This window comes from Labrus bergylta, chromosome 19 (assembly GCF_963930695.1).
Source record: "Labrus bergylta chromosome 19, fLabBer1.1, whole genome shotgun sequence".
Classification (NCBI taxonomy): domain Eukaryota; kingdom Metazoa; phylum Chordata; class Actinopteri; order Labriformes; family Labridae; genus Labrus; species Labrus bergylta.
The window spans coordinates 22,440,918-22,453,590 of NC_089213.1; the positions used below are offsets into that span (position 1 = coordinate 22,440,918).

Genomic DNA, 12,673 nt, shown 5'->3' on the forward strand with positions numbered 1-12,673 from the left:
TCTAACCCACTGCTCCAGTTCTCACAGAGCAAGCTCCACCTTTTTTCCTCTGCTGCCGATCCACTGCCCTTGCCTTTTGCTTTGCTGCAGTTTTATTTACGCACAAACCCGATACGCCCTGAAATGATTCAGCAGCATGCAGGCGGCGGGGGCAGCTCTGCATGCTGAGTGTGTTTACCTCGGGGGCTCGGATCCTGCAGGTACGGGGGAGCAGTGGGGGTCACGTTCTCGGAGTTCGGGCCCGACAGCAGCGGAGATCTCTCGTCCATGCCGTCGGAGGCCATGTCGTTGACGGTGAGAGAAGAAAACAGTGTGAGAGGCGGTGCGGGGAGGCTCCTGTCTGCACCGGGTCTTCTCTCAGCACAGAGGAGCAGCAGCAGCAGCAGCAGCCGGCGGCTGGTTGTTTGGTGCCGAGTTGATCCGGTCCAGCAGCCCCGGTGACGGCAGCCCGGAGGGGGAGGAGCAACGTGGTGATCACCGCCCCCCTTTAATGACAAGACCCGGGGCATGGTTACAGCTCTGAAACCATGAACATGGAGCTTAATTCTAAATATATTGTGATGGAATTTTTAACGTGTTATAAGATTATACGAGATTTTAGTTCATGATAGCATATATGATCAAATACAATGAAATGTATAAATAACGTAAAAAATGCTTCCCTCAAATCCCCTTATCGGACATAAGGATCCCAATGTTGTGTATTGATGGAGGGAGATAGTAGTAATTGATCCCTATTACCAGTTTTCACCACTAGATGTCACTGAGGTCTCTGCAGGTTTTATAGTTACTATAGTAAAGCAGTGGTGTGTTACTGCTGGTAGACTAGCCTCACCTGGTGGTAGCCTCGGCTACAACAAATACTTTTTTATATGAAAATGCAAATGTCCAAGTCCTTAATTTAAAGAGAAATATCATTTATTTTATTTCATCATATATCATGTTTAAATTGTGTAAAAAAAAAAAAAAAGACTGTTTAAAGACCTTAATGTTTTTTTTTTTTACTTCTGCCTGTGCAAAGGGAAATACAATGGACATTATGAGACATAGCATGAACTACAGCAAATGGTGAGTGGTATGGTCACACTTCACTGAAAAGTTTGGAAAACATCTTCTTCAATCATCAGGCCTAACAGACGTGTTATTCAAAATGTTTATAGGCTCCAAACCCTCACAATTAAAATGTTGTATAGCAGAAATCTGATTTCTTTCTGCTTCCCGATCACTTTGACCTCCACACCATCGCCCTGCTGAAGATGGCAATGTTTTTAAAAAAAACAACCACAGGCCTATAATGTTCATCTATTATTTCTTCAAACAACTATTTATTGGACACATTTTGCATTTCCCATGTATTTTTTTGGGTTTTGAATGTTTTTGTTCCTCTACTGAGGCACCAACATCTGGCTGCTACAAACAGCTGCAGACTAAAGACACGAGTATCTGTGGAATCAGGAAACTTAAAGTCCCACCCTCCTTTTAAGCTACAATGTTGATGTTTTACAGATTCCCACATCACATGTTGGGGGGGTGTGTTCATCTTGTCCAGTCCTGATCTATTACATCACTCATAATTGTTTGTTCCAAAACATGACTTCCATTCCTTGTTGCTGAAGTCAGTGTGTGAGGACAGGGCTATAAACTTATTTCCTGGGCATTTAAAGACCTTAATCTTTTTTTAAACTTAAAAAAAAAAATGTAACTACTAAATTTAAACTGATGGTTTGAATTTAAAAAAAGTTCATCTGCTTTGGGACTAAAAAATGTAGACAGATTTTATTCTTGTTAACATGATTTTTATTGGTCTGTTTGAATTCTCAGGCTTGATGTCTGTATGTTAAGCACATTTTGAGCATAAATATAATCAAAATTCAAGCCTGGCTGGTCCTGGTTAGGACATAGTAAAATGGCTCATAAATTCCAGGACCATCACACCTCCTACTCCATTCACAGACTCACTTTGGTTGAAGACCTAAGATGTACAAAAAGCTGTACCCAGAAAAGTCCAACATTTTAGAAGAAGACTAGAAAGCCTTGGAACAGCATGCATTACAGCTATTTGCACATTTAAGTCCAGCCAACCTAACAAGCTTATTTTACCTTCTTTAGAGTCATTTTCCACACACTCAGATGGAAAGTGCTTGCTCCTGAGTCTGCTGCTACACGACTACAAAGCTGTGACTCATTTCGCCTGTAACAGTCTGCAGGCAGAGTCATTTTTTCCAAAGACTTCAGGCAGCAGAGGAGAGCCGCAGCACTCACACATACACAGCTTCTTCTTCGCTGGGATTTTCTTTGCAGGGTAAGACACGTTACTTACACGAGATTAAAACGGAGAGCGTTTTTTAGTAAGGAGGAAAAATAGGTTTAAATAAATGTATTGTAAGGAGTAAAAGTTGCAAGTAAGACGTAGTGGTGTCCCGTCAAGTTTAAACTTTCATTCCAACTGCTAGCACACAATAAAGCTCGTTAAAAAAAAGGAGGGATTGCCTGAAGAAAAAAAAACCTCGAAGTAAATAGTAACACCTAAATATGAGGTGCATATATTATTGTGACGCAAAGATTAATGTTCTAGATGGAGAAAATGTTATGGAGAATTTAGTCTATATGTTATATATATTTTTCTTTTAACCTCAAAAGTTGAACGTCAAATTATTTACACTTATTTAAAAGTTGATCAAACTTAAAAGCTGACAATATGCTGTCTAAAATCTTTGCTGGACAAGCGTCATCTCTCAACATACGCAAAATCGTCTGTCTTGTATTTGCACATACTTCCATGATTATGTCATCGTTGCTCAATAAAAATGGTTGTTGTGCTTTTATTTAAATCAGGTAGTCTTTGGGTTTAATGTGTTGAGATGAGATCCTGAAGTGTGAAGAAAACAAAAGCTGGCAGGAGAAGATCAGATGTTTAGTAAATCAAGTCTGTCATGAAGCCAACAACTGTATTTTCAGCAATCACACAGCTGTGTGTGTGTGTGTGTGTGTGTGTGTGTGTGTGTGTGTGTGTGTGTGTGTGTGTGTGTGTGTGTGTGTGTGTGTGTGTGTGTTCCAGCAGCCTAACAAAGCCTCATACTTCATGTTTCAGACAGTTTGGAGATGCTCCAGGGGGCACTAAGCTGGGCCATGCTCTGCCTCTGCAGCTCCCTCCTCCTCGGGGATGGGGGGGCAGGAGCAGCAGGACTTCACATGTTTGGGGAACCAGAGCTGGAGGACTCGGAGTGGGGTTCTGGATCATCCCTTTTGCACCTGCTGCGCAGCTTCCCCGCTGACAGCCCCTTCATAACAGAGACCCCAGATAAACCGGTAAACTGCTCCCAGCGCTTTTGGCTCCCGCCGTCCTCTGCGATCTGCTGGGAGAACATCGCCGGGCCGGAGGAGTTCGCCAGGTCCCGTCTGATGGTTCTCCAGAACAGGGCCGCCTTGCAGGCTGTTTCCACGTCCAGTGGGGTGGAGGACGGAGGGATCTCATATGAACACCAAGCTAGAGAGGAGGTCCAGGGGATCCAGTCGGACCACCAGAGTGTGGTAGAAACTATGCAGACCATGGAGAAGGTGTTTGTCTCTCTGGAGGAGAAGAGGAAGGAGGGGCAGGAGCAGGGGGCGCTCACCAGGTGAGAAACTAAAGTCCAAGAACCATTTGTTGGATTAAATAAAATAAGAGACTGTGTGACAATACAGGAGTAGGAAAAAAAAGCTAAATTTGTTCATCGTATTTATAGCAGAAACAAAACCTTCTCTAGTTTTATAACACTTTCTTTAGACCCCCCCTTAATAGTAATAATCTTGCAGGTTTTCTTTTTGATAAAAGTTCTCAAAGTCCATACATATTGCTGGATGGTTACTGTGCCCACTGCCCACTGATGAAAGCCTTCAAACAATGTGTTGCTTATGACAATCCCCAGTAAAAAAAAGTTCTTGAACTCACTTGAGTGTGTGAAGAAAAAAACTAATAAAAAATGCAGAGAGATGATAGCATACTTTAAAAAATCCTAAAGAAATGCCATGTCAAGAGACAAAATGTAATGCTTTTAAAAAAAGAAAAAAAGACATCCATCAGCAAAGAAAAAAGTAACCTGCAGTTACCACTTTTCGCCATAGGTGCCGCCAAAGAGCATGTGATCTTCAGAAACATTGCTGAAATAAAAGATGAGTGAGCAGTGACAAATAAAAACCATCATTGTGATGTTACTACTTCACCCCCACAATACAATATTATATCGAAATATATTCCAAATATCCCAAATTTACCCAAATAAATCCCCATAACTCCCTTTTTGGTCCACTACATCACAAAAATGTCCCACAATGCCCAAACAAGTTTCCTTGACAGTTTCTTTCCAGTTGAAAAGCCATACAGTCATTATCTTTCTACTACACTGCCTCCAAACAAAACATTATTATCTGCAGCGTAGGTGGTAACAACATGGTTAAGTTGAACTGGAGCTGGTACAGACAGTATATTACAGGTTGTCTTTATATTTCTATAGAATACATGTAGATAAGACAAAAGCCCCACAGAGACTGGTTGGGGGGGTTTTGGTTAATACTGGTCTGATTCTTCCTGTGGGATTGTTCTTTAATCCCTGTAAGTGAAGCAGACATGTCGGTGTTGCTCTTTCACCAAAACACAACATGGTTTCAGGGCTGAAGAGTGGAAACACCATCATAACAAGCAGCTGAGTCATGTCGAATGTTTTCCAGCAGTCATCTGTTCAGACATCTGGTAGAGCTGCAGCTCTGGCACTAACATGCTCGTAGAGAATCATTGAAACTAAATGATGTGTCTCTGTTAGATGTGACGGAACAAACTCCTACTCCTGGAATAAATCTTTTGATTATTAGAGTGAAAACTTGTGGTTTGTCCTCCCTCAAAGCTTGAGGAGAAATCTGGCCAACACCAGGGGTGCCATTGATGGAAGAGAGCAAACAGCAAACATCCTGGAGGATCATTTTTCTACATTAGAGAAGAATCTGCTCAACATGCAGCTTCGACTCAACAAACTCATCCAGCAGTAACAAAGACGAGGACCTGCTGCCGCTCCTACTTCCCTCATTTGTACTGTATGTATACATATTCATGTAGCTAATGCATGCATGCTCAGGATTATGCTACTTTGTAGTAGATTATGCACTATGTATTGTCAATAAACCTTCCTAAGTACCGTGTGTAACCTGGAATCAGCAGTGAAAAATAAAACTGGCATTATCAGGGAAGATTTGATGCATGTGATTTAAATCTTTAAAATATTTCTTTTCGCGATTATGTACAATATGGACATGTAATTAAATGATATGTAATACTTGTGAACCTTAGAACAGTCATCAATCCATCCATAATCTATACCGCTTTTCCCGTTCAACATCACATTGGTTGGACCTCTCATCCAATGAAAGCTCAGCTTTTATTGGACGAGAGGCGGGGTACACCCTTTATTAGAGAGACAGGACAGTAGACAGTCAGAAAATCAGGGAGAAAGCAGGGAATGAAAGGAGCCCCGCCCCCCGGAACAGTTTTTAACACATCACACAACATGCATCCTTCCTGTTTATAAATGCATCTCTCTCTCCAGAGTTATCTAAAATCAATATGAGGCAGCAACATGACTTCAGACATCATGAATCTTTTTTTTAATATCAAACGTAAACAATTTTATTTGTACATATGAAGAAGATTCTAAATAAGGTGGTCAGCTATTATATACACTTTAAATAGTCACATCCGTTGGGACTCAGTGTGAGTTCTCATTTGGAAAGACAGCACGTTCAGTCGCCTTGTACTTAATCTGGAGGGAAAAAAAACCGAGGTATTTGTACTTTAGAATGGATCAAACTCATTTCAAGTAAACCCGTAAAAACTCAAACATGACAATATCTTTAAGAAGAAAAACAATGTACAACTTAGAATCAGTAACGTCACACATTTCACTATGAAGTTACTTGTAAAGGTTTCTCATAATATTTTAAAGGCCAGAGCGCATCAGCAGTTGAGATATCAGTGCTGCAGCTGAGTGGAAAGGATGGAAATAGTGTTAATTTGACTTAGCCTAAAAACCTGCAAGCTGTTAAGGCAAACTATTTACACTTCCTGATTGTTGTAAGCATGAAATTAAAAAGAAAAGGTAAAGGAGTACAGGCTGAACGCACAATTGTTCTGAAATCATCAAATATTCAGATGTAATAGAGTGCAGCATTTCTTGTAACAAACAGAGAAGTGTTGTCTTCTGGAAGGTGATTCATTCAAAACTAGGAAAGACAGGGTGGTTACATTATGATTAATCCAAGGCTGGTTTGTTTATGATATTGTTTCTGGTAAAAAAAAAAAAAAAAAGTTATCTCAAAGATTTGGTACTTTTAAGATCCACATAGACTCTGTGTTGCTGCTTTTCAAATTTGTGCTACTTGTTTTTTTCTCTTCTGTTTCTTACTTCTCCAGTGGACCCTACAGCTAAACTCTGGCGATCTGTTCAGAAGAATCTACGAAGTCTAGGGTTTCTCCTCTGCCAGCAGTCATGTTTCTCTCAATAAATGCCATTTTTAAATCTGATAACATCTGTCACGAAGTGGAATGCAGCCAGCTTCCTTCTTCAAAAGTCGGCCTCCTCGTCTTGCATGTCCTCCAAAGACTTGAGGTAATCTCGAGCCAAGATCTTCTTAGGCAGGATATCTGTCAGTTCAAAAGACAATTTGTCAAACTCCTCACATCTCGTCATCTTACTTTAAGCGTTCAACGTCATCCCTGATTGTCCCAATTTAATTAAACCATCAAGTTTTGAATAACGTATTTTTTAAGAGCCAGGATAGGCTGCCAACGTACATTATCTGATGACATTCGACAACTAGGAGACAAATTATTATAGGCCTTATGAATGATGTAGTCAATGATTAATAGGGAGGGTTGAAATAGTATAGATCAAATTCAAGATCATGGTAAATGTAACTACTTATGCTGCTACATTAATACAAAAGATAGAATACATTTCATTGAATTATGATAAACAACAGACAGAAAACACTTTAGAGAGAGTCATGGGCTTGATTCAGCTATATCAATGATGGGCAACTTTGGTCACAGCAAGGGCCACAGTCATTGAATTCTCACTGGCAGAGGGCCAAATTGTAGAATACAAAAACGATTACAGTCGATTATGTCTCAAATTAACTCAACATATACCAGTGATCAAATATTATTATGGACATACTTCTGGTTTTCATGATTTCATCATGTTTTCAATTAATTGATATGTAAAAAATTAACCTGAGGGCCGCATGTGGCCCCTGGGCCGCCAGTTGCCCACCCCTGAACTATATGATTGTTTTAGTATGTAGTTTGAGGTTTTGAATGTATTGGGAGGACTTTTCTGGCAGGCTTATTTAGACCAATGAGGCCAAACAAAACACAATAAATAGAGCAGAATGTAGAAAAAGCAGAAACACTATCTTTCAGAGGATCACTGGATCAACACCACTTTGAAACACTCAAACTGTAATACCTCAGAAGGGTAGGATTGAAACGGAGGTATATTTAGTATAGATAAAAAAGTAAATGGTTTTGATAAGATTCCAGGTAACTAAAGTTTCAGTGTTAGATGGCTATTAGTGAAGAAAGGCCCTGTAGTTGTTGCAGGTTTTGTCTGGATCTCATCTCACCTGTAAGGAAGTGAAACGTCTCGGTGTCCTCTGCAGTTTGAGCCAGGTCGCTGTATGACAGAGAGTTAGAGTCTTTCCCGGCGCCGTTGTTGAATGAAGACACAGCAAGATGCTGCACAAACAGCTCCTGTAAAAACCACAAAGACAAGGAGAAACTCTCTGAGCTGATATGTTGTCAAATACTTCTTTACAGTTATCCGCACAACTAACGAGCTAACCCATGCTAGCGGCAGAGGTAGCAAAATGAATGAGCTGCAAATTAGCATCATAGCGCTGAATTAGCATTAGACAGCAGCTTAACTTACTGTAGCCTTGGTGGTGAGAAACAGAGCGTCCTGGTTAATGCTGGACACATCCGGGGAACTCTTCATTATCAACCTCACCCTGGAGATCGGGAGGGAGATGGTTTTCTTGTTGGCCAACGTTTGGTCGTCTTTGTCGGGAGTATTTTGAGACATCTTCATGAGGACACGGCGGCAGACAAGAGGAACTTTGGAGTATTGTTTTGAACTGTGACGCTTTTCTTCTTCTGTTTCACATTGATTGTAGTTACCCGGCAATACACTGGACTATCGCCACCTGCTGGATTAAAGTTTTTTGGTAAAAAAACCCCCAAAAAAACAACTTGTTTTATTATACCTACAGTCTAGATATGTATTATAACTTTATCATTAAAACATTGTACTCACGGGCATGTTCATACCATCATGAAAACAATTACGTTTATTGCTTCTGTAAGTAATGGAAAAAAGGTAAACAAAGGAGTACTTAGTAAACATGCAGATTGTATAAACTACCTCTTGTTTTCACGACAAAATTAGTTTTCTGTGATCCCTATATTACCTCCAAATGACCAACTTAATAATACCTAATTTAATTGTTATCTAATGCTCCACCTCAAACCACACAGATGACAAGTATGTTGCCGATTGGTTTTCAATTCTAAAATTGTTTTTTAACATGTGTCAATTTATTCCATTTTTTATCCTTTGCCAATGCGACAATACTATTTTTTTCAGGTGACAGGTCAAAGTAAATTCATAACAGTGTTAAAAGTGCAGAAAATACATGTTTGACAAGTTTTTGTTGGACACCCTCTGGAGAAATATTTTTTTTAGATTTACTTATGTTGCCAATTGTGTGGTTTTCTGTATAAATAAGACCACCTATTGTTTTAACATCGGAAGTTATCTTAGTCCTACAAACCGTTAGAGAAGTTATTTCTGATTAGAGGTTGAGCTCTGTGCCGTCTCCTCCTGTCCAGTGGAGGCGCTTGACTTAAAATAGCAAACCCCCGAAGAAGAAGAACCGTTGTCAAGAGAGCCAAAGAAGAAGAAACAGTAGAGTTAGCAATGGCGGTATGGGCAGTGATGTGGGTACGAAAATATAGAACCACTGTGGGATGCTGTCGTGATATTTGATGTTAATATTCTGTTATAATCTGTAGTTTGGAGTCTATTTGTTCCATACAGGAAACATTTTGCTCGTTGTCGTTTGTCGCAGTCTTCTTCGTTTGTTATTAGGAACACAGTTATCTGGAGCTGAACGAACAACCATCGTCTCTCCACTGAGTCCTGAGTCCTGTATTTACCTTTATCCTCTCGTCGTTTACTCACCACTTACCATGCCACTGGGTTTGAAACCGTGCTGTGCAGTCTGCAAGACGAATTCTTCGTCCATGTGGAAGAAGGGAAACCAGGGAGAGATCCTCTGCAACAACTGCACAGGAAAGAGCAGCAGCGGCGGAGCATCAGGACCCTCCCTGTCCTCCAACACTCAGCCCAGCAATGGCGGAGGAAAGCAGGTATGTTACTGTGTCAAAATCAGAATGTTTGAGGTTATTATGAAGGGAGTCTGTGGCCCCTCTTAAGAAGAGTTCACAGCACATTTGGTGATGTATGTTTACCAATCTGTTTTGTCACTATGGGGCAATAACGTCATCACCTCAAGCTAAATATGGACATAACGGACAGTAATGAAATGACCATCAGTCTACAGAAGACTCTACAAGGGGAAATATCGCTGAATACATCTGTCGTGTCTTAGGCTACAGAGAGGCTTAGTTAGTTAATCCATCAACAGATAATCCACTGTTTTTTCAGTCCAAGCAGGAGATCCACAGGAGGTCTGCACGCCTGAGAAGCACCAAGTACAAAGCTCCTGCCTCCGAGAAGAAAGTGTCGACCAAAGGAAAGGGGAGACGACACATATTCAAGCTCAAAAATGTAACCATCAGCAAATTGTAGTTATTTCTCTTTTGCTCTGTTGTGGAGATTTGAATCTATTTGACCCCTGTGTGTCTGTGTGCGATCTTTCCTTAGCCAATCAAATCACCAGATTCTGTCTCAACAATCATCACGTCAGAATCAGTTTTTTACAAGGTATGGTGTCTATTCTTACCAATCAAAACATGTTCAATGTTGTTGCAGCAGTGGTGAGCTCAGCTGCTATCCTATGATGCATGTAAGAGAAGTATCTATGTGGTTTTCACTGTCAGATGTTTGTATTTGCAGGGTGTGTACTATCAGACTGGAGATGTGATAAAGGTAACAGATGAGGAAGATGGGAAGCCATACTATGCTCAGATTCGAGGCTTCGTACAGGACCAGTACTGTGAAAAAAGTGCTGCCCTGACCTGGTTAATCCCCACGCAGGCGAGCCCAAAGGACCTGTTTGATCCTGGGACATACATCGTTGGTGAGTCCTCCTAAAGATGTTAAATATCGTAGAGAAAGGGAAGAAAACCTTGATGGAGGGAAACATTTATGAATTTATGTAACACAGATCCAAGCTCCCTCAGTTTAACTTTAAGCTACTTCAAACAAACTGTAATACAAATGTTCTGTATTGTAAGTGTTATTTTTAGAATTTCCACATCACTGGGGGGACACAACCTTTGTCATCCTTATGTTGAATATAAAATATGTGTACTGTATGTTAAAATCTTTGTGATTTTTCACACTTAACTGTAATATAAATCAAGTATATCCTCTGAAAATAACTCTGTGAGTCATGACTGTCTACAATGGGTGTAACACCCGAGTCCCACTGTCTGTGATGTTTTCAGAGTTTTCAGAGTCCTATCTTCAGTTTGTTTACATCGCCTGGACGGCCGGCTGACTCCTCCCCTCGTGTATAAAAGTTGTTTAATTGAGGGACTAGAGAAAAGAAGAATAACATACTGTACTCACTGCTTAACTGTGTTTCTAGATCACGCTCATTTCAGGTAAATTTACATGCAGTGTGAAGATACCAGCATAATAAAGATCACTAGCATTAGCATGCTAACACAACAATGCACTGCGAGTTGTTTTGGTTTCATGCTGGTGCTCAAGGGCGACATCTGCTGGATCAAAAAATCAGATGACATGATGACAATAAAAAGTAATGAAAAAAAGAATATGTATATTTTTAAAAAAGAACTGTAATTCTTTCCCATTTTTATGCAATAAATAGACCATGTTACATGTTATGATGTGTTTATTCTTTGTTTTAGGTCCAGAGGAGGATCTGCCGAGGAAGATGGAGTACCTGGAGTTTGTGTGCCACGCCCCCTCTGAATACTTCAAGTCCCGAAGCTCTCCGTTCCCCACCATCCCCATGCTGCCAGAAAAGGGCTACATCTGGACCCACCTAGGAGCAGCACCACCAACCCCCCTCCCTGCCAAAGAAACTGCAAGCAGCAGCAGTTAACACAACTGTGATATGGACTAAGTCTGTTGCTTTTAAACAGGCACTTGTACATTTATGTAGTATAATGAAAAAACAACAACAATGGTTTGTTGTCACATCCATCACTTCAGAAAGACGACAAAGGAGACTAAGTGTAAATACGTTTCAGAAAACTTCATTACACAGTTGCAGTGTAGAATTTACTTTTGTATTTACTAATAAACAGGAAAGCTTCTTTCTACCATGTCTATATAGTAGTTTTACAGTGATTGAGTTTCTCTGTGGACAGTAAATCAACATCAACTTGTTATTTTTTTTGCAGAACTGAGGCTTTCACATTTTTTATCCTGTAAAAAAAGATAATGTTAGCTAAGTTATACATTTCAGATCTGAAGTGTCACATTCCAATGCTTTCCAGGCATATTACAGCACATGGAATTCTTTATTTTCCAACTGCAAACATTCTCCTGAAAGAGAAAGACCTGATTAGCTCACCAGGTAAAGCTTTGCTTTTAAAAAAAAACAAACAAACTGTATAGCATCCTCTGAAGAAACAGCAGCACATAGTTTGTTCCTCAAACCTCAGTCCTTCAGCCCCCTGGGTCCACTTTCAACCTCCACTATACCACCTATCAACTAGTTTGTCACACCAGTTAATTTTTCCATCACATAGTAACTGTATTACCATTAAAACATGAATTCACACAAAATATTCAATACAAATACAGCTATATGTATAACTTATAATACACATGCCTCCGTCTTCAAAGCTTGATTTTTGCCTTTGCTGGCACCATTGTTTGTCTCTCCATTGTTGCCCATGAATATTCTATTTTCTGGCCGCATGAATACCACAGAAACGTAACACTGTCTTACTTTTGAAACTCAGAACATTCCCTGAAAAAAGCTGAAACTGATCAGTTCACCTGTTAATGCTTTGTATTTAAAAGAGATATTAAAAAAACATTTGTTTAATCTTCTACAGAGATGAAGTATTTCACAGTCCTCTTTATTCAGTGTTTAGCAGATGGACAACAGTCTTCCATTAAGACCATTAAGAAATGATAAACAGAGGGAGAGAGCGGCACTATACTGGAAAGATAACTGCTAACTGTTAGGAATGTTTATTCTTGTGACGAGAGCCTTGCTCTGTCACCTCGGTACTCGATCTCATTTTTGCTCTAACTCTTTCTATGTTCTTTGAAGTCCTGTGTAAATGTGTTTAACCTCTGCTTTGCCTCCACACTGAAATAGTCAAACACAGTGAGAGAAATGATAGGATAGGATCGCACACGATGGTGTTGCCCCATTCAAGATGTCATCATCAGAAACCCTCCTATAATAAAAA

The 12,673-nt window shown here is 40.1% G+C and overlaps 3 protein-coding genes across 4 annotated transcripts; 2 read left to right on the forward strand and 1 right to left on the reverse strand.

Annotated features, from left to right (window-relative positions):
• Positions 1–1,971: 1,971 nt before the first annotated feature.
• On the forward strand, positions 1,972–6,577 carry si:ch211-57n23.1 (uncharacterized). Of its 2 annotated transcripts, XM_020655324.3 has the most exons (4): positions 1,972–2,302; positions 3,092–3,617; positions 4,881–5,067; positions 6,440–6,577. In XM_020655324.3, exons 2-3 carry the CDS (start codon positions 3,103–3,105, stop codon positions 5,020–5,022), a joined length of 657 nt encoding a protein of 218 aa, XP_020510980.1. In that variant the 5' UTR covers positions 1,972–2,302; positions 3,092–3,102; the 3' UTR covers positions 5,023–5,067; positions 6,440–6,577. The 2 variants fall into 2 exon arrangements, with proteins under 2 accessions (XP_020510980.1, XP_020510979.1); XM_020655323.3 differs by lacking the exon at positions 6,440–6,577 and having other exon boundaries at positions 3,096–3,617; positions 4,881–5,220.
• Positions 5,612–8,180, reverse strand: chrac1 (chromatin accessibility complex subunit 1). Its single transcript, XM_020655325.3, has 3 exons — positions 7,959–8,180; positions 7,654–7,780; positions 5,612–6,670 (listed from the first exon to the last, which is right to left on the reverse strand). The coding sequence occupies exons 1-3, from the start codon at positions 8,115–8,117 to the stop codon at positions 6,591–6,593; spliced, it is 366 nt and encodes a 121-aa protein (XP_020510981.1). The 5' UTR covers positions 8,118–8,180; the 3' UTR covers positions 5,612–6,590.
• A 789-nt stretch (positions 8,181–8,969) lies between these two features.
• gatad1 (GATA zinc finger domain containing 1) lies at positions 8,970–12,313 on the forward strand. The gene is made up of 5 exons (XM_029281508.2): positions 8,970–9,457; positions 9,756–9,878; positions 9,975–10,034; positions 10,167–10,350; positions 11,150–12,313. Exons 1-5 carry the CDS (start codon positions 9,278–9,280, stop codon positions 11,344–11,346), a joined length of 744 nt encoding a protein of 247 aa, XP_029137341.1. The 5' UTR covers positions 8,970–9,277; the 3' UTR covers positions 11,347–12,313.
• Positions 12,314–12,673: the final 360 nt, after the last annotated feature.